The 23,055-nt window shown below is 36.4% G+C and overlaps 11 protein-coding genes across 11 annotated transcripts; 4 read left to right on the top strand and 7 right to left on the bottom strand.

The window, feature by feature from the left end:
- Nucleotides 1-703: 703 nt before the first annotated feature.
- GVI51_E06281 (uncharacterized protein) lies at nt 704-3,601 on the bottom strand (the record flags this gene model as incomplete). The annotated part of the gene is made up of 1 exon (XM_445977.1): nt 704-3,601. One exon carries the CDS (start codon nt 3,599-3,601, stop codon nt 704-706), a length of 2,898 nt encoding a protein of 965 aa, XP_445977.1.
- A 1,796-nt stretch (nt 3,602-5,397) lies between these two features.
- ISC1 (inositol phosphosphingolipid phospholipase) lies at nt 5,398-6,708 on the bottom strand (the record flags this gene model as incomplete). The annotated part of the gene is made up of 1 exon (XM_445975.1): nt 5,398-6,708. One exon carries the CDS (start codon nt 6,706-6,708, stop codon nt 5,398-5,400), a length of 1,311 nt encoding a protein of 436 aa, XP_445975.1.
- Nucleotides 6,709-7,196: 488 nt separating this feature from the next.
- Nucleotides 7,197-9,194, top strand: NOP9 (RNA-binding RNA processing protein NOP9; the record flags this gene model as incomplete). Its single annotated transcript, XM_445974.1, has 1 exon — nt 7,197-9,194. One exon carries the CDS (start codon nt 7,197-7,199, stop codon nt 9,192-9,194), a length of 1,998 nt encoding a protein of 665 aa, XP_445974.1.
- Nucleotides 9,195-9,461: 267 nt separating this feature from the next.
- Nucleotides 9,462-10,100, bottom strand: MRP8 (Mrp8p; the record flags this gene model as incomplete). Its single annotated transcript, XM_445973.1, has 1 exon — nt 9,462-10,100. One exon carries the CDS (start codon nt 10,098-10,100, stop codon nt 9,462-9,464), a length of 639 nt encoding a protein of 212 aa, XP_445973.1.
- A 691-nt stretch (nt 10,101-10,791) lies between these two features.
- Nucleotides 10,792-12,210, bottom strand: RPT1 (proteasome regulatory particle base subunit RPT1; the record flags this gene model as incomplete). Its single annotated transcript, XM_445972.1, has 1 exon — nt 10,792-12,210. The coding sequence occupies one exon, from the start codon at nt 12,208-12,210 to the stop codon at nt 10,792-10,794; it is 1,419 nt and encodes a 472-aa protein (XP_445972.1).
- Nucleotides 12,211-12,904: 694 nt separating this feature from the next.
- AVT3 (Avt3p) lies at nt 12,905-14,950 on the bottom strand (the record flags this gene model as incomplete). Its single annotated transcript, XM_445971.1, has 1 exon — nt 12,905-14,950. The coding sequence occupies one exon, from the start codon at nt 14,948-14,950 to the stop codon at nt 12,905-12,907; it is 2,046 nt and encodes a 681-aa protein (XP_445971.1).
- Nucleotides 14,951-15,489: 539 nt separating this feature from the next.
- Nucleotides 15,490-16,707, top strand: DBR1 (RNA lariat debranching enzyme; the record flags this gene model as incomplete). Its single annotated transcript, XM_445970.1, has 1 exon — nt 15,490-16,707. One exon carries the CDS (start codon nt 15,490-15,492, stop codon nt 16,705-16,707), a length of 1,218 nt encoding a protein of 405 aa, XP_445970.1.
- Nucleotides 16,708-16,876: 169 nt separating this feature from the next.
- Nucleotides 16,877-17,773, bottom strand: MCR1 (cytochrome-b5 reductase; the record flags this gene model as incomplete). The annotated part of the gene is made up of 1 exon (XM_445969.1): nt 16,877-17,773. One exon carries the CDS (start codon nt 17,771-17,773, stop codon nt 16,877-16,879), a length of 897 nt encoding a protein of 298 aa, XP_445969.1.
- A 494-nt stretch (nt 17,774-18,267) lies between these two features.
- Nucleotides 18,268-18,558, bottom strand: GVI51_E06105 (uncharacterized protein; the record flags this gene model as incomplete). The annotated part of the gene is made up of 1 exon (XM_445968.1): nt 18,268-18,558. One exon carries the CDS (start codon nt 18,556-18,558, stop codon nt 18,268-18,270), a length of 291 nt encoding a protein of 96 aa, XP_445968.1.
- An 896-nt stretch (nt 18,559-19,454) lies between these two features.
- On the top strand, nt 19,455-20,447 carry NNR2 (NADHX dehydratase; the record flags this gene model as incomplete). The annotated part of the gene is made up of 1 exon (XM_445967.1): nt 19,455-20,447. The coding sequence occupies one exon, from the start codon at nt 19,455-19,457 to the stop codon at nt 20,445-20,447; it is 993 nt and encodes a 330-aa protein (XP_445967.1).
- A 1,768-nt stretch (nt 20,448-22,215) lies between these two features.
- Nucleotides 22,216-22,959, top strand: GPM1 (phosphoglycerate mutase GPM1; the record flags this gene model as incomplete). Its single annotated transcript, XM_445966.1, has 1 exon — nt 22,216-22,959. One exon carries the CDS (start codon nt 22,216-22,218, stop codon nt 22,957-22,959), a length of 744 nt encoding a protein of 247 aa, XP_445966.1.
- Between the last annotated feature and the right edge of the window lie 96 nt (nt 22,960-23,055).

The following is a 23,055-nucleotide window of genomic DNA, read 5'->3' as shown; positions in this document are numbered from 1 at the left end:
ATCTAAAGCCCTCAATAGAAATCTTGAACACCACACTCTTTGTTATGTTTTTTTCCATCCTTGTATTGTATTACTTTGTTGCCATTAAGTTGTCAGGAACCCTCGTCTATGATGTTCCAACGCTTTTTCTAGCTAAAACTTCTCACAGAGAACATCTAGTGGTGAATATGCGCACCGTACCGAAAAATGCAAGATCGCATCTGGCAGGCAACAGTGACATGAAAGAAGAAAAAAGTAATTGTGACAGACAAAAAGGAAAAGAAAAATGAAGAGATGAGAAAAAACTCTTCTGTACCCTAGATGACGTAGAAAAGCTGCTACCTAATGAAGAAACAAAAAACTAATATGAACGAGGTATTTTAGACCAATTCTAGAATCAAGAAATTAAATATTGCTGTTGTTTGTATTTTTTTGCTATTCATTACGTGCGAGGCTTAGCAGTATTCAGGAAGTCAGGAATTCTATACTTTTATCAGTAATTATAGAATGCTAAAGTAACTAGAGAAAAAATGGCAGAAATTCAATGTGTCAAAACTCTAACTAATCATGCATTTCTGGAAAACTATTATGAGGGATATTACAGAATAGTTCGCTGTTATCTAAACTATTAACCTTTTATAAAATACAGTGCAAAGGATAACTAATCTAAATAATATTTGTGCTTGGGGATGTAAAATTTAATCTATAGATATTAATTAATGTGTTATATTATATGGTGAAAGATAAAAAAAATGGCAAGGGTCCAGTAAGGTAGAATTACTGAGCTTCCCATATTAGATTGTTGTTCTAGAATCTGTGTTTCAGCTTGTGAATGGTTTCTATAAGTGGGCAGTTGTTCAACTTCGACTTGAGAAGTAATTACACTAGATAAAGAAATTGAAATTTTCCCTGATTGTTTGACAGGCAGACTTGATGTGGCAGTAACCGATCTAGATGAACTTGCCGGTGGAACAAGTTTTCCTGACTTATTATCAAGAGTTGTCCTTGTTGTTGTGCTCGTTGGTTCGGTCTTCACAATGGTAGATAGTTTGCTTGAGGTATTGGTAGGTTCCGCTTCAGTACCTTGTTCATAAATAGTCTTTAGTACCTTTTCTGTAACAGTTCTGTCAATATAATCATGAATAGCTGTAGAAATTGCATCAGTGGTAGTTGTTGTTGTAGTAGTTATTATGTTAGCTATCGTTTCTTGTTCAATGGATTGTGAATCGATTTTGCCTTGCTCTGGTTTGTTAAAACCTGTGTCATTCAAGTAACGGCTGCTATTTACAAGGTTATCACTATCTTTTGGTTGGAAAAAGCTTGAATAAGTGGTGAAATCATTGGAACTTATAGTGTCGATTAGAGTAGTGGAAGTGGTTGCATGAGATAGAGGACAGTCGGTAGTTGTGATTGTATCAACAATTTCTATAGTGGTAGTAAATATGGAACACTTATTTTCACTACAATGAGTCGTTGTCTTAGTAGTAAACGTTGTAAGAGTTTTAGTGGTTGTAAAATCAGAACTCGATTCACTGGCTGTTAGGTTTTGATAATTTGATTTATATTTGCTACTCGTCGATGATGTATTAATTTTGGAAGAAGTTCTACTGTCACTGCCATCTGAAGGCAAGACAGAGAGAGATGGGTTTGAACTGGATAATATACCACTACCAGAAATCGTATTTTGTTCAGTAGAGGAACTATGATTCACAAAAGAACTAGAAGATGCACCTTGAAATACAGGTTGAGCATCTACTCTTTCTCTAAAGTAGGCGGTTCCAGTAGCTTGTACGATATTGCCATCTGGTCCTGTTGAACCATAATAGGAAACAATTTTCTCTACAAACCAATCATCGGAACTGTAATGTGTTGTATAAGTTGATTCTAATATTGGATAGGAAAAACTTTCTGAGGCACTTGTAGTAAATGTAGAGTTATGAGCAATACTTGATGAATGTGCAGCAGGTGTTGAGCTTGAACTTGTAGGATACGAAGAACTTTTTTTTTCAAAACTTGAAGAAAATAAAAACTCAGATGAGGTTGGTTCTAATAGAGACTTTGTTGGAGTTTCAACAAGATATATTGTCTCAATTGTCTGCTTACCATCAACTCCTACAAAACTTCTAATTTCAGTGTTAATTGTGGTTGTATGAGAATTTGTACCATTTGTAATCATTGTAGATGAGATGTAGACTGCAGGTGTCTCGACAAAGTATATTGCTTTGACCGTTTCCTTTCCATCACTATCTATATCCGTCGTGTATTCTGTGTTCACCGTCGTGGTAGCAGAGCCTTTTCCAAGAGTATACTTTGTTGTAGCTGTACTAATAACAGGGGTTTCAACAATAAAAATTGTTTCGATTGTTTCTTTTCCGTCTTTTCCAGTAAAAGTATTCAATTGTGTTTCTACAGTTGTAGTTTTGGACCCTTTACCTAAGCTAAATTGAGTGGACGCTAGTCGAGTAGCTGGTGTTTTAACATAATAAGTAAATTGCTCTGTAACAGAACCGTCATTACCAGTTTTAGTTTCCACCTTTGTTGAAGCAGTTGTAGTTTGAGAACCATCATAACCTTCATATTGGGTCGTTTCTTCGATTTTTGGAATCCATGGTATATGATCAACACAAGGTAAGCATTTATCAGGTTTATTTGCACCATCTGGGATAGGTCCTTTGTAGTAAATGGCATTATTCACTAATGTTGGAGTACAATGGTTATCGATTTGCTTCCAATCAAATTTGCTGGAATCATAACCTAATCCTATATTAAAGATATGAGTCATTGAAGGCCAGACTTTAACAGTTAAGATTCCGGTTTTACCATCATAAGACCATTTGCCTCTAAATGGGTCAATCGATGTTCTAAATGTAATAACATTCCCATTACCAAAGCCAGCAACAACAATATTGTCGGTCTTAGCATCACTCTCTGCATATAATTCGGAAGAAGTAGAAGAAAGGTAAATCATTTGTGAACCAACAGTACCGTGAGAAATTGACAGCATATCATATATTGAGTTCTCTCCAATAACAATACAACCACTGCCTGAAATAGAACTAATAGTTTGAGTTTTCATGTTCTTCAGACAAATTGTACCTTCGTTTACTAAAGATGGTGAGCTTACGCTTCCAACCGCATCCCAGTTTGTAGGTTGTTGGGTGAACTGGATTAGACCTTTGTTTACCAATTCAGTCTGGCCAGTCAACACAAAAGAGTTTTGGACAACAGCGGAGGCACCATTAAAAAACATAGAACCATAATTATTAAAGGTTTTTGCTGTCCATGATACCGAAGCTGCATCAGAAGAGTTTCTATTGTCCAGAACGATGGTACCATAGTTGTTGATGTCACCATTTATTGAGAAAGTAGAGCTAATTGCACCATTTGCAGCATTCTCATTACCAATAAAAACACTTGCATCTTTATTGATAGTCAAAGGACCTGCAAAATTAACTGTTTTGGTGTTAACCAATGCTAAAAATTGGTTTGAATTAACAGTGAAACCTTCAGAAGGTAATTCACCCGAGTAATATGTATTCTCTTTTATTGTTGCTGCTCTAGCCTGGTCTATGAAAATAGTGAGAGCGGCAACTACAATGTTGCGAATGTCAATCGCTTTCATACTGTTGTAGTTTAGTTTTTGATAAAGAATGATAATTGAATGCTTTACACTAATTCATGGGTATCAATCTTTGTATATAGGAGATCCCATTTGTTGAAGGTAGTTTTTTATCAGATCAGAGGCATTACTTTATATACTCAAGATCTGAGCACTCGTAGATGTATAGCAACGTTTAAACGATGCCATGTTTAGCTGCTATTTTCATAATAAATGAATATTCGTTTGAATAAAGTACAATATTATATGATACTTTATCATTACAATTATGGCATCAAATGATGTATAGGTTGAAATCCCCTCACGGTAGTTGTCTCAAAGATATATACATGCCATTTCATCATAATAAATAGCCAGTATTGGAAGAATTATTGTCAATCAGATGGACTCGTTCACTTAGCATTCAAGCAGTCTTATGAACTGGTATATAAGTGGGAAGCTCGTAAAGGTTGCATGGATTAATCAGATTATCTAAAAACTGTCCAAGACAGATTACTTATTGCCTTCAGATCATACCTACTCTTAGATTTAATAGTCCAAGCATAACAACGAGAATTGAAATTTCTCTGAATAGATAAATAGATACTGTTATCTAAACGAATAGATACCATTTGTTAAACTATATCTTTAGATCTTAACTTTTTCCCGTAAGGCCGGGGTACAGGATTCCCACGATCTTGCATCAACATAGCCCAAATGGCAGTCAAACTGTAGCTAAATTTCTTGGTAAACCAGAAATTTACCCATTTAGGACATAGACTTACAATAAAATAGTTGGCTAGGACTTCGTTTATGGGTTTAAACGTCGGTTGAGGTATCAATACCATCTCTAATAAGGTGCTCCAACATTTTGAGATAGTAACAATAATATGCACAGCAGAAGTTTTTTTCCATTGTTGGCTATGGGTAAGAAGGTCTTCTGGTAGCTTTTCCGTTAAAGCTATGATATTGCCTGATTATGTAAACTCGTAAAAGTGCAAATCGCAATGGCAATCCGGATAGAAACGCGAAACAACAATATGCAAATTTGCATCTTGCTGAAATTTGTCAACACTGTGAAAATAAAAAGAAACGAATTAAAACGTTACTAGTTTGGTATGATAGCATTTTTTGTTCTACAGGAATATTACCAGCTTTTTTCAAGTATAAGTAGTACTGTCGAACGCCATTACTAAAACTTGGTAAGGGGGAGGGGAAGTTTTAACATTACAAAGGTTTATATACGTCCTAACATTGCTTCGATTGATATACAAGCCCTTTATCGTAATAATTCGGCTACGTTTAAATATCTTATACTTCCATGGTTCTATTAAACTCTCTGTTGTAAGGCTTGTATAGCTCGATGATTATTAACAATACAGCTAACAGCTGGAATACTGTCTCACGCAATGATGGTAATATATTGATCTAGTTGCTAATCAAAGAAGTGAATCAAGAGAAGCATATGAAGCATATTGAAGGATGATTGCGTATTGTTTCTCAGCAATATGGTATTACATCTCTAACCTTCCACTTATACGTATTGTCATAAAAATAAATCAGATGCACATACATACCTTGACTGTGTCTATAACATTTTGGTTGTATCTAGAACCTCCATCTATTCAGTTCTACATAGTGACACCTTGTTGATTCACCTTGTTCTAAATTATATACTTACACTCGGTTTTTAGATATGGAAGTTTTAATGATAGGCCTCGCCAGCACAACTCAAATAATACTTTCAAGGACTAGCTTGCTGCGGACTCTATAACGATAATAATTAAGTAGTTCTAACATTCTGATTTTACGATAAGAAGTTAGGCAGACATCTCTTCAAGATATCTCTTTGAATCCTTTACCTCATGTTGAACCTCCCATAATGCTCTGATTTCAGACCTTCCAAATAGGAAGGATATCATGCCATCTATAACACCAGTGACTGCAACAACTATTGCAAATAAAACCCAAAATATCGATGACCACCCAGCTACATTACTGGTGAAAGTTGTAACAACAGCACAACTTATCATGAGAAATACTGACATCCAAAAATGAAGCCCACGTAAAAATTTTTGTTTTCTTGCCGTTATTAGATAATCCTCTATACATAACTCCAAGTCTTCATGGATCTTAATGCGATCAGATAATTCTGTCTGCAGTTTTTTAACGTTATTGTCTCTTAATACCTCTAGTGTGCAACTATAAGCAAAATGATCCGAAAAACTACCGACGCCATCAATAAGCTCCGTAAACTTGATGCCAGTCTTAATCGTAGTCAATCTTCTTGGATCAACCAAAGCATAGTCCAATCTACAAGCCTCATCAGGTCTCCTGTTGGCTCTCCAAGTATTAAGAGTAGAATCACATGTTGTGCAGGCATAAACCAATTGATCCATTGCATTCATCGTTCTAATCTTTTCTAAATCTTGTTTTCCATGCAATTGTTCCCAAGAGTCAATTAATCCAGCCTCTTTCGTTAAAATATTATGAGGTAACGATCCTGGACGAGAATTCAAATCACCAACAATAACTACAGCATAACCAGCCTCTCTGTATATTTTTGCCAATTTTGCAAAGTCCCACGCTTGGCATGATCGATGACAACTATATGCAGCATCACCAGTCAATGAATAAGGTGCATGCATATGACTATTCATAATGACAATGGGTGTAGTCGGATTCTCTCTGTTACGTAATGTAGTAATTGCAATCGATTTGCCAACATACCAATCCCCTCTATGAATAGCACTTGGTCTCCCATTAATTGGATATCTGTACAAAAACGTTGATTCAATCGGAATTTTTGAAAGTATTGCCAATCCAGGGCCTGACAGTATTCCAGAATAAAACCATCTATAGTAAGGAAAAATCTTACCACATTGTTCTACAATATAATCCCAATCTTCCTTGCACCAGATTTCCTGTAGTGCAACTATATCATAATCCTCAAAATCATTATCTGCATAGAGATCTTCACTATTAGGTAGTGATTTAATGTTGCTATTCTGATGTCCTGCTAATTTTTCTGCCAATGCCCTTAATCTTGCTCGTCTATGCTTTGAAACATACTTCAACCCCCAAGTATTGAAAGTCAAAAATTTTATTCTTTGCGGCTCAGAATGCATCATCTTAAATATTCTGAATTCTGAATTCTTGGCTAAATGAGTTGGTGTAGTCAGGCGTATAATTTCTAAGTTAATCTGAAGCACTAACACTAATGAGGGCTTGTATTTTTTTTATCCAGTTAAATTCAATTACAATATGTTAATAATGAATGCGTATGAACCGATTTAAATAGCTCTTCAATAGACAAAAACTACTTGTTTTAGATTGTGTTTAATCCCTATGCTATATGATAATCGCTGTTTATCTAGCGGTTCAGATCAAGTGTCTTCAATTCACGAAAGCGAGAGTTTCCCAATTCACGCAAAATCTGAATTTTTCCATCTGTTGTTGTTTGAGAAGAAAATTTGCGATGAGCTTGAAAAAAGTAAAATTCCTTTATGTAGTTATATATTCAGAATTGTTGTTATTTAAGAGTTGGGAAGAAATATCTTGCAACCTTATTAGTAATAATAACACATAATTCAATAAAAAAGATATCAAGTTAGACATTATGGGTAAGCCAAGAGGGAGGAAACTGGAAAAGAAGATCAAGGATCAAGAATTTCATCCAGAACAAGATAGTGAGAAAATAAGTGAGAATTACAACTACGATGGTCATCCAGAGTCAGATACTAGTAACCCACAAATGTTCTTTGGTGTGTTAGATAGGGACGAATTAGAGTACTTTAAGCAAACAGAGGCTACCTTATCATTAGACACTTTTGAAACTGAGGAAGAAAAGGCACAATTTGTCACTAATGTTATTCAGGAAGCTGAGGGTAAGGAATTGAAACTTGTTACTTCACAAATATGTTCTAAACTAATGGAAAGACTAATTTTAAATTGTAATGATATTCAGTTAAAAAAGCTATTCCAAGCTTTTAATGGTAACTTTTACAACATATCCTGTCATAAGTATGCATCACATGTGGTCGAAACATTATTGGTCAGAAGTGCATCTTTGGTGGAAAAAGAACTAATCACACCACATTTTGATAATATGGATGCCTCTGTTGATGGAAGTGATGTCTTTGCTCCTATGGAATCTTTATTTTTATTTATGCTCAATGAAATAAAGCCACACTTGAAAAGCATGATTAATCATCAATATGCTTCTCATGTTTTGAGGCTAATAATATTAATTCTCTCCTCGAAAACATTACCAAGTACAACCCAAAATAATTCAATAGTACGTTCAAAAAAATCGAAAATTGCAAGGAAAATGATTGATTTAAAGGATAATGAAGACTTCAATAAAGTATATCAAACACCTGAATCATTTAAATCTGAGCTGAAAATGATGTTAAATGATTTATATTCCGATTTAACTGGCCATGCAAAACCAAAAGCAGAAATTAACCCAACGGTTATAACGAAATTCAGAGAGTTTTGTGTTGATAAAGTAGCCTCCCCTGTTATCCAGCTTATCATACAAGTTGAAGGTATATTTGATAGAGATAGATCATTTTGGCGACTTGCTTTCAATACAAATGATGAAAAAGACGCCAAGGAACAATCTTTTATGGAATATCTACTTTCTGACCCAGTAGGATCTCATTTTTTGGAGAATGTGATAAGTTTTGCTAAAACAAAATATGTGGAGAGGCTATATCGAGTCTACATTAAAGATCAAATTGTCAGGTTAGCAAAAAGAGATACTACTGGTGCTTTTGTAATTCAATCTTTGCTAAAAAATATGAAAGATAAAGAAGTAAAGGAAATCCTAGATGCTTTACTTCCGGATTTGAGTATTCTTTTGAATTCAAACATGGATTTTGGTACAACAATCATTAATGCATGTATCAAGCAGAATAACTATAAGAGGGATGAAGTCATAGGTCAGCTCATGAAAAAGTATTATCCAGACGGTTCATCGGAGAAGAATATTCTGGAAAGCTGTCTTTTGCTGGCTAGCTCCACATTGGGCAATACCAAAGATGACTGGCCAACTGCTGAAGAAAGGAGAAGATCGATATTTTTGGAGGAGTTGATTGACTTTGATGATAAATTCCTAGAAGTAGCTATTGAGAGTATGTTGAATCTTCCAGAAGAAAGGTTACTGCAGATGTGTTATCACGGTGTTTTTTCTCATGTTGTTGAGCATGTATTGCAAGTTCAACGTGTTGATATAATCAAAAGGAAATTGTTACTAAACATTTTAATTAAGGATATTGTAAAGTTGGCATGCAATGCTTATGGATCTCATATTGTCGATAAGCTTTGGGATTTTACAGCAAAGCTGACATTATATAAGGAACGGATTGCAGCAGCTTTAGTAGAGAACTCTGAGATGGTGAAAAACAGTGTTTATGGAAGACAAGTCTGGAAGAATTGGCAGCTAGAGAAATATATACGGAAAAGGTGGGAATGGAAGAAGATTATTAAGGAAAGTGATTTGGAAACCTTTCCCAATATGCGTGTTCTTCAACCTAATATGCAAGAAAGGGCAGCAATCAAGAGAAAGAATGATGACAAAGCATTTGATAGCATGAAAAAGTCAAGAAAATAAGAAGTTAACCAATTAATAGTGATATTGACAGCTTACATAAATAACTTGATTTAATCTGAAGCCTCGGCACTTAGTTAATTATCACCTCCATAAATTGCATATATTACTGATTGTAACTTACATAAATTGTGGATTTTGTATCTAATACAGTTATCACCTCAAATATATCACACATTGATTTTCATTTAACGTACTATCACTTTTAATATATTTAATTTAATGGTAAAATAATTAAATGTCTTAGAATTAACTACAAGCTCAGTAGCATTACCAGATACCTGTGCCTCTTCTTGAGCGCAATCCGAGATATCTTGCGATATCGTTGAAAGCATCGTCTAGTTCATCCTTTGATAACTTCTTCAGTTCTTTGGTGATATCTTCGTCAGATAGTTTACTGATGTGTAGATCTTCTACCTTACCTTCTAGAACTTTGTCAAAATCTTCCTGTTCTTTCATAGTCAAAGGCAATTTTTCATAAAACTTGGCCAGTCTGTACAATCGAATATCATCCATTTCCTCAAATTCTTTTAGTGTGTGAGGGAACATTTCATCTGTTAGAGATGGTGCTTCCCCATCAGCGTTGGGTATAGGTGCCAAAGTAGCATCTTGATCAGTCTTAGTAGAGTTGACCAACCTTCTGATGGATCTCTCCTCTATCACGTTCAACTCACCTTGTAATTCGGCAACCAATTGAACTAAATCATCGTTAGTGGCAAAATCGGTGGAATCGAATTGAGCAGTTACTTGTGCCCTAGAAGGACCAAAATTGTCCACATCACTTTTTTGTTTTGCAATTTGTAACTCTAGCACATTCTTACCAGTCTTGGAGATAAGCAAGTTCTGCTTCTGGACCAGCTCTTGTAAGTCTGAGACCTTTTTTTTTAAAACCTCTAATTCGGAACTCATTTATTGTTTCTATTTTATACACAACTCAGAAACCCTGTTGTAGTTTTCTCTGATATGTCAAGTTTAGGTGGATAGGCAGACAGTAAAAACGATTGCACTAACTATTTAATTTCCTCTTTATCTTTACTATGATATGTATAACACAACACTCCTGGTTTAGACGAAGAACTGTAAGTCATTCTGACATTTTTGTACTCTTAATCCCAACCCTTTTGCAGGAGGTCCTTATTCCGTGACTGAAGACTCAAAGGTCATGAATTGTAAATGCTATTCTTTCACCATTTTGAAACGTTAGTACATCAACGAAAGGCTAGGGAGAAGAGAAGGGGGTCGTAAGAACTACTATGATAGAAGAAGCAAGGGGTTGGTGAAAAAGTGCCGGCAGGGAGACAACTTACAGGAATAGCAGATAGTTTCTCAAGTGTCATACATAATACTTTTACCTTTAGTTTGAGCTTAATTGCGGGTGAGTAGTGATATAAAGTACAATTTGTCAATTATAAAATCGAAATACAGTTGGCTGGTACTACCATAAATATTGTATGATTGTCATACCATTGCAGATGAGGCAAATGTGTATTGAGTGCGTTGCTTTTACAACAACTATCAGAAATGAGGGAGTCAGGTAAAAAATTGGAAATGTAAATAATTACTGTATATATGACTATTTTCTACATAAGTGGGTAGTAGTCTAGTTGTATTGCATGTAGCGAGATGTTGAACTAAACTTCTTGTAGCCGTTGATGACTTTATCGACAGCTTTCAAGAAATCTTTTTCTGTAGCCACTTTCCTTCTAGCCCTGATTGCAAACATTCCAGCCTCTGTGCATACTGATCTTAGTTCTGCACCAGTAGAGTTTGGACATAGTCTTGAAATCAGTTCCCATCTTATATTACGTTCAACGCTCATAGACTTTGAGTGGATACGGAAGATGTTAGCACGACCCTCCAGATCAGGAAGTGAAAACTCGACTTTACGGTCAATTCTACCTGGTCTTAATAGAGCTGGATCTAAAGTGTTGGGTCTGTTGGTAGCAAACATCACCTTAATGTTACCACGAGGATCAAAACCATCTAGTTGTGTAATCAGTTCTAACATTGTTCTTTGCACTTCATTATCACCACCTGCACCATCATCGAATCTGGCACCACCAACTGCATCAATTTCATCAAAAAATATTATACAGGCTTTCTTTGTTCTGGCCATTTCAAATAGTTCTCTAACCATACGAGCACCTTCACCAACATACTTTTGAACTAATTCGGAACCGATAACTCTAATGAATGTGGCATCTGTTCTGTTAGCCACAGCTCTTGCACATAAAGTCTTACCTGTACCTGGAGGTCCATATAATAAAATACCCTTTGGTGGATCTATACCTAATGTGGCAAATCTTTCGGGGGATAATAGCGGTAATTCAACAACCTCTCGTAGCTTTTCTATTTGCTCTTTACAACCACCCACATCACTATATGTAACATCTGGTTTTTCTTCCACAGTCATCATTGTAACTGAAGGATCGATTCTGGGTGGTAATGGTAATTCTATGTGATATTTGGATCTATCAACACCAACTCTCATACCTTCTTCTATGTCTGTGGGAGAGACTCTCTCACCCAACCCTACGACAAATTTTGCGATTTGCTTCAAGTTAATCACGTATTTGGCATCTTCGTCATCATCACCTTCAGCGTCTCCATCGTTTCCTGAGCCAGTAGTTGCTGAGTTTGTAGTATTAGCACCGTTAACAGCGGACTCATCAGAAACCTCATTAGAAGCACTACTTTTTATGATTTTTGTGCAACGAGCAACTTGTAGTGGATGTTCCTCACTTAACCTTTGTCTGTCACCCATAATATCCCAAAGATGTGACGGAGCAAGACCAGTGTCACTCTCTTTAATACCAGATTTTTCCTTGATTCGTTGTTCAATCTCCTTCAAATCCTTCTCTGTTTCCTTAAGTTTTGCAGCATATGGAGCAGCACCATATGTCTTTAATACTTGAATGTCACCTTCAGTTAATGGAATTGACTTGTCATCCTTCAGTTTATTATCATCGTCGGATTCTACGGGAGCCTTATATTTCTCCCAGTCTTCTTTTGGAGCCATATTATTTGTACTGTTTTGGAAGGTTTTACTCACACTCAGTTAGTGTATGATAAAAATACCACGCTGTATAATGGCAATTAGCCTTAATTTGGGTTATGTTATTCTCTCTTTGTTTCTAATACACCTTAACGGAGACGAAATTGCCTTATCAAATGTATAAATGAAACAAACAAAGCTTAGATTAATGGTTTGCTATTTTGTACCAGCTTGAATTCGAGTAAGTGTAGGAATTACAAAGTTTCCAATGGTTGCTTATGTCTGCAGTATACTGTCGGCTTTCAGGATACTGATCTACCCTTTCTATTCCTATTCATGTGCTAGTGTACTGAATGAAATTTAAGCTGGTGGCAAACCAATGTATTTCGTTACCTATGATATGATGCAGTGGTTGAACCGTACATTGATAAATATAACTACAAGTTTATAAACCAACAATTATTCATATAATTAATAGATGGGTTAGAAGGGTTATTACCTATGGCTAAGATTTATAAATAACCTATATGTAATGTTGATAAATGGATACTGTTTGTATTAATATCCGTAGTTTAACTTTCTCATAATTATTTACATGTCGGATAATGATTATTTAATTTTAGTCTCTTCATAAAACTCGAGCTCAATAAGTGCTAATACAACAATAGATAAAATTTTAATAAATGCTCCATTTTCTGCAATCTCTTGACTTTTTCCATTAATTGAGCCACATTCCAATGGTTTGAAGAGATGTGTAGATCATTACTATAATACCGAAAAAAAGGAGAAAAATATCTGAGGCCATAAACAACTTCGATTTATCCTTCTTAAAAGCTTTGAAATGTAACATTGGTGGATATATGTAAATAAGAGGGATACATGCAAATGAACCTACCAATGAAACAAACTTATCAAGATCATTAGCGCCAGCCCAAGCAATAAGGGCAGAGAAACAGACAATTGCTGCTCTAAAGTAATTTTTCAACCACTTTACCTTAGGATTGTGCTTTCCTGATGAATGAGGAGAAAATGTCCAGTTCTCTAATATCTTTATTGCTGGGAATAATTGGAGGGGAGTTGATAACAATATCGCTAGTGCATATAATAGTTGTACGGCTCTTGTATAGATACTTTCCTGTGGAAAATTTAGTAGCACGACAGTTTCTACATCCGCACCAAAAGCACAGTAGCAGATAAGCCCACATGAGATAAAAACAACAGTTACAACGCACATGACACCTGAAAGTGAAGCATGAAAATGTTCAGGCTTCTTCATTGATTCTTGTATCGGTATTAATAGTCCAATACCTTCGAAAGTAAAAATAGCAGTTCCGATGAACAAAGACCAATCAGCCTTATTAAACATTAGCATTGTTTCAGAAGCAACACCATGGGTTGAAACATGACTAATCGAAAACCAATACACATAAACTAATCCTAGCAAAATGAAAAGATCTGCAATCAAGGCAGTGCCACTTAATTTGGCAATATTTCTTGTAAGCGCCAATGGCAAAAAAAACAATACCTGGATTATGATAAAGATAGTTATTCCATATTCTTGCTTGAACACATTGTTCGTGAATACTTGTAAGTTGGTAGCAGTGAAGACAGTATAGGCTGATGAAAACCCTATCTGAGAAAGAGCAATTGACCATAAGATCGCTAATTTCATTGATGAACCATAAAGGTGGTTACCCATATCACCATAACCATCCAAACCAACGTGATTTTTCGTGTCTATCAGAAGGACAAAGCACCAGTACGATATTAATGCACATATTAACAATACGGATGAACTAAACCCCCAACCTCCATTATGGAAAGCACGAGGAAGGAAAAGAACACCAGTGCCGACAAAGGATTTCAATAAAAGAAGCACCGCTTTGGTAGTTGATGATTTATGACCATGAACAGCTGGACGATGTTTTCGCGATCTGTGAGTAGATAGAAGGCGTGTGGATTCTGTTTCAAGAGCTTCTTCATCATATTCACCTTCAATGTCGCTTTCCTCTTCAGATTCTGATAAATCTTCGCCTGCAAAGTGGCCATAAAGAGTTAGAAACTCAATAAAATTTCTAGTGATAAAATTATTTGGTGGTTCCTCTCCGTTCTCCTCTATATGTTTTTGGATCAAGTACGACCTTCTAAATCCTCCTGGCGCTCTAATATCTTCATGGGACATCATTATTTCAGGCAGTTCATTTCGTACTTGACGGAAATCGTTATTCGTATTATAATTAGATATACTGTTCATGGCGGAGGAATGAGCAGATACAGCAGAAAAACTCATCGATCTCTTTCTTTTGAATGCATTGGGGTTGGTAAACTCATTTGGAGTTGAAATATTTGTAAACTGGTTTCCACTGGAAGCTAGCATGTTTTCCGAAGAAGCTGGTGGAGGAGAAGACGGGTGCTCTTTGGCCCATTTGTAAAGATCTCTAGTCATATCAGCACCTTGCATTTGTAAATGATTCGGAGTGCTTGATAAGTGCCTAGTCACAGCATCAATAACTTTTGGTGCAGGATTTCTTATGTCAATGTCTATGCTTACAGGTGGTATACCCTTGGTACCATAGTTTTCTGAGGGATCTTTCAAAAGGGCAGCAGTAGTACTCGATCTCCGGCTAGCAAAATCATCTCTCGAGAAAGATGCTTCTATGCTAGGTGACTTTTTCTGACTCCCTGAGTGCTTCCTTATTATTCTCTTATTTATATCAGCAGTTCTAGTAGGACTATTAGACCCACATTCGTTTGAACTTGTCATCAAAATAGTGATTTATAATTAATCAATGTGTTAGATTGGCAACTAGTCTTAACCTTATAATATTTCCAAAATGATCTAACCTCGAACTTTAGTTGAATATGAAGGCTGACCAAAGGTATTAACTATCTGGTTACTATTCGTTTGTTCAGGAGAATGCGCTAAAACTGACGACGTGTATTTCTGGTGAGCACAACAATGAAACTTAAAGTTGGATTACCACAAGCACACCAAGCTACCTTTATCTATCTTTATTACCAAGGTATTGCCCTAACAATGAATGAATTTTCAGACATTAGTTATTCACTGGATGTATTTATATATTGATAAGATAAATTGTCATCTTGTGATTTTTACAATTATTGAACTTTGATCCGAGACAATTACCGTAAACTTGAAAATAATCATCGATGAGCATGCAATGCCTGTTTAGAGCACAGGGTAACGAAGAGAATGAAATTTCCTGTTTTATTAAATATAATTTCAAATAATAGACAATTCATCCCATTGGATCAGCCCATTGTTGGAGGTAGTGGTTGGTTATGAATGAAAGAAAACTACGGATTGCTGTTCAAGGTTGTTGTCATGGTGAATTAAACAAGGTGTTTGCAACTGTAGCAGACATGCATAAAAGAACACCCATAGACTTATTAATAATATTAGGTGATTTTCAAAGTATACGTGATAATTCAGACTTCCAATCTATCAGTATACCTCCAAAATATCAAAAGCTTGGTGATTTCCATGCTTATTATGAAAATGATTATTACAGGGCTCCTGTATTTACCATAGTGATAGGGGGGAATCATGAGAGTATGCGTCATCTAATGCAGTTACCTTATGGAGGCTATCTCGCAAATAACATCTATTATATGGGGTACTCGGGTGTAGTGTGGTTCAAGGGTTTTAGAATTGCCGCGTTAAGTGGTATTTGGAAGGAATGGGACTTTGAGAAGAAGAGACCTTCATGGAAATTCCTCGAAGAAAATAATAAATGGAAGGATAGTGTACGGCAACTTTATCACATTAGAAAAGATGATGTTGCACCTTTGTTTGCCTTATCTGATAATATTGACATATGTTTAAGTCACGACTGGCCCTCTGGTGTTGTACATTATGGGAATGTTAAGCAACTATTAAAGTATAAGCCATTTTTTGAAAAAGATATTAAATCTGGTAAACTGGGTAACCCTATTGCTTGGAAATTGCTTACCAATTTAAAACCTCGTTGGTGGTTCAGCGCTCACCTGCATGTTAAATACGAAGCGGAGATAACACATAATAAAAGGAGACTTGCTGATAGTAAAGGTGCTAAAAAACTAAAGTCAAACTCCGATGAGATTGAATTGAATTTGGATGATGAGTCATCTCTTGATTTAAGTTGTCATGATGACAGCTTGGACTCGGCTGAGCATACCCGCTTTTTATCACTGGATAAATGCATGCCTAGAAGAAAGTGGTTAGAAATTGTAGAAATTGAAAAAAGATATGATAGTATACCACAAGGTTTGGATTGTGATAAAATGTATTGGGATCCTTCTTATATAATAGCTCTACAGAATTTAGAAAAGCAGTCTAGATTGGTTGCGGATACGCCATTCAACGAAATCATTTGGAGTAGATTCTCTTCTGGACACATAGACGACATTAACTGGCACAAATATGAGATACCCAAATATGAATCCGGATTACAAAGAGATGAAGCATCTCAAACAAATTACTTTTTAAGTAAACATATGCTATCAAAAGGCAGTCGATAATTATATTCTAAATAATAGTCCCAGGGAGTATTTCAGCATGCCCGATAACTGAATTATATATCTTCCGGAGTATAGTTTCGATATATTGACAGATATATTTGATAGAGAATGGAATTTGAATATATAGATATATGAATGGCTTGGGCCACGTATGTGTTTGAATAAGTCCCTAAAACTTGAATACTTGATCTTGAGAATAACCCAAATCTTTCAAAGCACCAGTTAGGTCACCTTGTTCCATTGGTGACTTCTTTTGACCAGATAAAGAATCCATGAATGGTGGAGGACCGCAAACAAAAACTTGCGTTTTTTCCTTTGGACCTGGGGCATTCTTAGCTAAGAAATCCTTGGTGATGAAGCCCTTATTTCCATCGAACTTTCCGGTGTCGTCCTTGTCAACAAAGTATTGAATGTTGAGTTGTTCTGGGTATTTCTTCTGTAAGTCATCTAATTCTTTCTTTAACAAGATGTCAGATGGTGTCTTACTGCCGTAAAATAGGTTGATTTTAGTCTTGTCTTCCTTATTTTGGGTAATGTGGTGAACTAATTGATATAATGGAGTAATACCAGTACCACCACCTAGCAAAGTTATAGTATCAAAGGAGTTTGGCTTCCATTGCCATTTAGGGATAGGGCCCTGAAAAGCCAAAGTGTCCTTTGGCTTTAATTGGAACAGGTGGTCAGTCATCTTACCACCTTCATAATGCTTGATTACAAACTCTATGTAACCCTTTTCTGACAAGTCACTAACTGGGGTGTATGGTCTGATAACAGGGTTGCCTTTTGGAGTCATAAACTTTGTTAGCACAGCAGATGCAAGAGTCAAACCACTGACTGAATCATCGGTTGGTAGTTTGAAGAAAAATCTCTTAGTGTCATGAGATTCCTCAATGATCTTTTCCAATTCTAGGTCAATCCATTTTCTATCACCGATAAAGACCTTAGGGTTCTCATTCTTTATGGTATTCCAACCATTCAAATATAGAGCACCAGCTGTGACGGCAACAGCACCAATTGCAAATGGTAAGAATCTCTGTGTAGGGCGTGCAAATCTAGCAAAGGCCATATTTCTTATCTAGCTAAAATAACTATTTTTTTGATTCTTTACTAACCAAGTTAACAGTAAGAAACTTACTTCCCTTCTGTTTAAAACCAATTACAAAAATTACGAATAATTGCTAACCCGATTTATAAGAGCTTATATAGTAAAGGATGCTAAGACTTAGAAGTAAGTCACTGAAGGTCAATTCTTACAGGTCGAGAAACAATTACCTAAAGGTTTGTAAAGAGCAAAGTAGGACTAAAGGAGTGATGATCGTATTCCTCCCTACAGGTGATACTTAGAATTGTAAATATATGCATTAAACAACTGTGTACGTACATTTTAGTTGACCTTTTAGGGTGGAGCTGCGTAATAGCATGGCCTTAGGTTGCTTGTTACTGGGAGTGGGCATCGAGGAGGTGCTTTCGAAAATTAGTGGAGTGTATTTGTTAACCGTTGGTTCTGTTATTAAGGTGCCATTCCATGCCAAAAAGTTGGATAATAGGTAAAAGCATATATCAGATAAAGAGAATCAATAGTGAGTATACATATGGAGTGAAGAAGTATTGTAATTCCATAAGATGCCTTATTGAAACTACCCCTTTGCCCACAAAGTGAACTTTAGGGGAGTTGAGAAATGTGTTACACTGTAGTACTGAAGTGGGGATACACCTCACTCTTGTGATACTTGAAGCCTGTATATACAAAGTTAGCGAAGTTCTAGGAAGCTGATTGGCCAAGATGATACTAGGTGGAAATTGTGGTAAGGAAGTTTGTTTTGTCAGGCACTCATTTATCTCATTGTACATCAATATGGAGCACAATTTGATAGTAGATGTACCTGCAATCTTTACTTTTCAGAGGTACTCTGCTGGAGTTTAACAGGTCATTTGTAGGACGCAGCAGGACAACTGAACAACAGCCAATATAGACGTGATGATCTCATTCCTTCTGTTCCTTAAAAACATTACACGTCATTGTGGTCACTCTCAGTTCTACGTAATATCGGATATTTTAAGACTTATTTTGTAAATCGGTTAGCTTTGGCTATCTATGGATTGGGCATAATAACATACCATCTAGTTTTCAATAGATGGGCAGGGCATATGGAGATGACTGGGACACAGAGAATTGTGCAATGACTGAACTTCAAATGTGATGTAAGATTTGTATTTGTATATATTTCGAAAAGTACTCTTTTTCATCTCATTCAGCTTTTGATCAAGACTAAAATGCTCGGCTGTCTGGTTTTGAGTTGAATATCGTATGTAGAGGTCTCATACGACACTTTACATGTGGATACATTTGTGTGTGTGAATGGCTAGATTTATTTATTAGAATTGCGGCAGTTGCTGTTCCTTGTTTTTTGAGTTCGACTTCTGTACTCACAATACCTACTTTGATCTCATTAAAACGACAATCATGTGGTCACCCGTATTGAATTTTTAGGGGTTGCTAAATGCGATGAGTTAGAAGTAACATGAATTCATAAAGCTCGAAAAGTTAATGAAGGTTTATGCCCCTGAGTATTAGACATATTCCAGTATACGCATACATTATATATTTACCATTATTATTTCACAAAGTATGCTTTATATAGAGTAATATAAAAATAATAGACAGCACTTTTATAGCCAAGGATTTCATCTTTCTTACATCAAAACGGACTAGACAGGTAAAAAATTTACTTACTCAATTGAATAAAATGTTATCAAAGCTCTCGCATAAAGAATTGCTGAAACTAGCACAGAGGCAATGTATACCGCCATTATTGTCTACTTTTCATAAGGGTCAAGCAGGTGGCAGGGTCTGTATTATTGGTGGATGTGAAGATTACACAGGAGCGCCTTATTTCAGTGCCAATGCCACTGCACTAATGGGTTGCGACTTGACACATGTGATATGTGAATATAATGCAGCTACCGTGATAAAATCGTATACTCCAAATCTAATGGTTCATCCTTATATGAGAATGAGCAATAGTTATTTACCTAATGGCGACCCTGTTCATTCTGACATGGACAAGATTAAGAACCTGCTACAAAGAATGCACGTTATTGTTATTGGCCCCGGTTTGGGAAGAGATAAAGATATGCTAAAATCTATTAAAGAAATAATCAGGTTTGATTTAGAGCAGTTGGGAGGTCAATTACCCATTGTAATTGATGCAGATGGCCTATTTCTAGTGAGTGAGGATCATGATACCAGAGCTCTTCTAAAAAGGTTTCCAAGGGGAAGAATTATATTAACACCAAACGTCGTCGAAATGAAGCGTATAAGGGACTCATTAAGTAAACAGTGCTCGAGTGAGATCGATATAGTGAATGAATTGAAGTGCATTTTAGTTGAGAAGGGTACAGAAGATGCAATTTACTCACCTGGTGAAGGTAATGATATTTTGAAGAATAAACAAGAAGGGAGTAATAAAAGAGTAGGTGGTCAAGGAGATACTTTGACTGGGACAATAGCCTGTATGCTAGCGTATTGTAGGGCAATCTATGACTTTAAGGTTTATAGGCCTGATCATAATTCCGAGTATTTAAAGGATTGGATAGATTATGCGATGTTAAGTTGTTATGTCGGGTGTACCATTACTCGTGAAAGTGCCCGATTAGCATTCAAGCAAAGCGGCAGAGCGATGCAAACCACGGATGTAAATAACCGTGTTGGTGAAGTGTATGCTAGATTATTTGATTAGTATAATTAATATAGAAAGCGTATCTTTAATAGACATAGGAATGTAGATACAAATTCAGATTCAAATCTGTACTCTTAATTGATGTGACAGCAATTATTATTTCTTCTTCAATGCTTTTAAAAAAAAAAAGCATTTAAGTTATTTCAAAAATCATGTCAATTTTGAGTCCCAAAACATAAAATCTATAATTTGCATTTTCTCTACTCTTTCCAGCATGCCGGAGTGTGTGTTATCACCCTCAAGTGAAAATATATGGATGCCAAGGGCTAGTAGTCAAACCATCCAATTTACCCGGCTCAGTAGTAATAAAAATCCCGAAAATGAGAAATTGCCCGTACAACTTAATGCGGGTAACTCCCACTAACTGCCCCAAGGGGTATATGGAGTATGTGAACTCGGGTTTTTAAAGCATGCTAATAAATGTTCTGAGTATGTGCGTGTGTTTTACTAAGAGTGCCAGCTTCCACTGAGATGGTTTCGGACGGCGAGATACACTCATATACCTAACTGAGAGGATAGCCAACTAAAAACAGCTTCCACTACGTCATCTAGTGTGAATAGAATTGTTGCCCTGTGATTTTCTGAAATGAGAGTACCTACACTAGTGGTCCTCCCTTTTTTCTTCCTTATTTCTTTTTTTTTTTAATTCGATTACACAGAAAAAGGAATCCCTCCATGGATGGGACAATGGGAAGCAAAACAGCAACGTACGAGCTCAATAACATGAGTAGTATGAAGAAGAAAAATAAAAACTGCACAACAGTGGAATCCCAATTACCCGGCTATAATATTGGGTTCACAGCTGTTTATTGTAGGAGCTGGATACTTCATCATTGCGAGAAAAGAAAATTCAAATTAACGGGATTCCTGTATTCAATAACATGAGATGGGAAGCTCTACATAGCACATATGTATGAACTACACAGTTGATTTATGCCCTCCTCCTCTCACTGTAACACCAACCAGAATTCCTATCTCACCCAAACGCTAAATGCAACAGTCTAAGTGTTATCCACCCCGTTTTTACCATACCCATTGTGGACTAGTTCTGTGGGCCCCACTGTCGGATCTTAGTAAACACTGCAGTCCAAAACAACAACTGTGGATTGTGTTTTTCCGTTTTTCTTTCTTTTCCTTAGCTTTAGAGCACCAAGACAGTGAAGAGCCCGATCTATACACACACAGTATGTATCTTTCGAACATCACTCCCGTGAGATACCTTCAGTTCGACCTGAGTGAGCAACTTGAAATTCGTGCTACTCTGTACCACTGCTATTGCACTTCTGCTTGAATTAGCTACCTTGGGGGCTTGCAAGAACTGCGACTGCCTATAGCTAAGCTATACACTGAAGCATTCCTTCAAGGTAAAGCTTCACTTGCTTCTAAACATATGTGAAGTTGTGCAATAAAATAAGTAAAATCAAGAAACAATGAACTGGACCTCTGCTGATCCAAAGTTTTAGGCATTGGAAGCTCTGGGAGTGAAGTCGAATGGCTCTCTTCTTTTCTTTCTGGATCAAGCTAACAAAGGATTATAAAATTTTTAAGATATCTGAAATTGTATATAAATATCATTGAAAGTTGCTTTCTCTTAGGTACCAATTGACCATTTGGATATTTATTTTAAGTCGTCTTGTTCCATTTCTTTACAGTTTACCTTTTTTTTCTTGTTCAATTATTATGTTTTAGCCTCTTCTTTATAGTTCTTATTAAATTTTTTTCTTCATAGTAAAGAAGAGTAACCACACTATCAAATACATACATAGCAATGCCAAAGTTAGTTCTAGTTAGACACGGTCAATCCGAATGGAATGAAAAGAACTTGTTTACCGGTTGGGTCGACGTTAGATTGTCCGCCAAGGGTGAACAAGAAGCCGCTAGAGCCGGTGAATTGTTGAAGGAGAAGAACGTCCACCCAGACATCTTGTACACTTCCAAGCTATCCAGAGCTATCCAAACCGCTAACATTGCTTTGTCCAAGGCTGACAGATTGTGGATCCCAGTCAAGAGATCCTGGAGATTGAACGAAAGACACTACGGTGCTTTGCAAGGTAAGGACAAGGCTGAAACCTTGGAAACTTACGGTGAAGAGAAGTTCAACACCTGGAGAAGATCCTTCGATGTCCCACCTCCAGTCATCGAAGCTGACTCCCCATACTCTCAAAAGAACGATGAAAGATACAGAGACGTCGACCCAAATGTCTTGCCACAAACTGAATCTTTGGCTTTGGTCATTGACAGATTGTTGCCATACTGGGAAGATGTTATCGCCAAGGACTTGTTGGCTGGTAAGACCGTTATGATCGCCGCTCACGGTAACTCCTTGAGAGGTTTGGTCAAGCACTTGGAAGGTATCTCCGATGCTGACATTGCCAAGTTGAACATCCCAACTGGTATTCCATTGGTCTTCGAATTGGACGAAAACTTGAAGCCATCCAAGCCATCTTACTACTTGGACCCAGAAGCTGCTGCTGCTGGTGCCGCTGCCGTCGCTGCTCAAGGTAAGAAATAAGCTCCCTGAAATTAAGGTCCTGAATAATTTTTCTATGAATATTTTTTAACTCAATTTTATGAAGCTTACAATTACTTTTATAAAACATGCAACAAT

Source organism: Nakaseomyces glabratus, chromosome E (assembly GCF_010111755.1).
Source record: "Nakaseomyces glabratus chromosome E, complete sequence".
In the NCBI taxonomy this organism is placed as follows: Eukaryota; Fungi; Ascomycota; class Saccharomycetes; order Saccharomycetales; family Saccharomycetaceae; genus Nakaseomyces; species Nakaseomyces glabratus.
The sequence above is the reverse complement of the archived record's forward strand: the minus strand, read 5'-3'. Positions and strand labels throughout refer to the sequence as shown.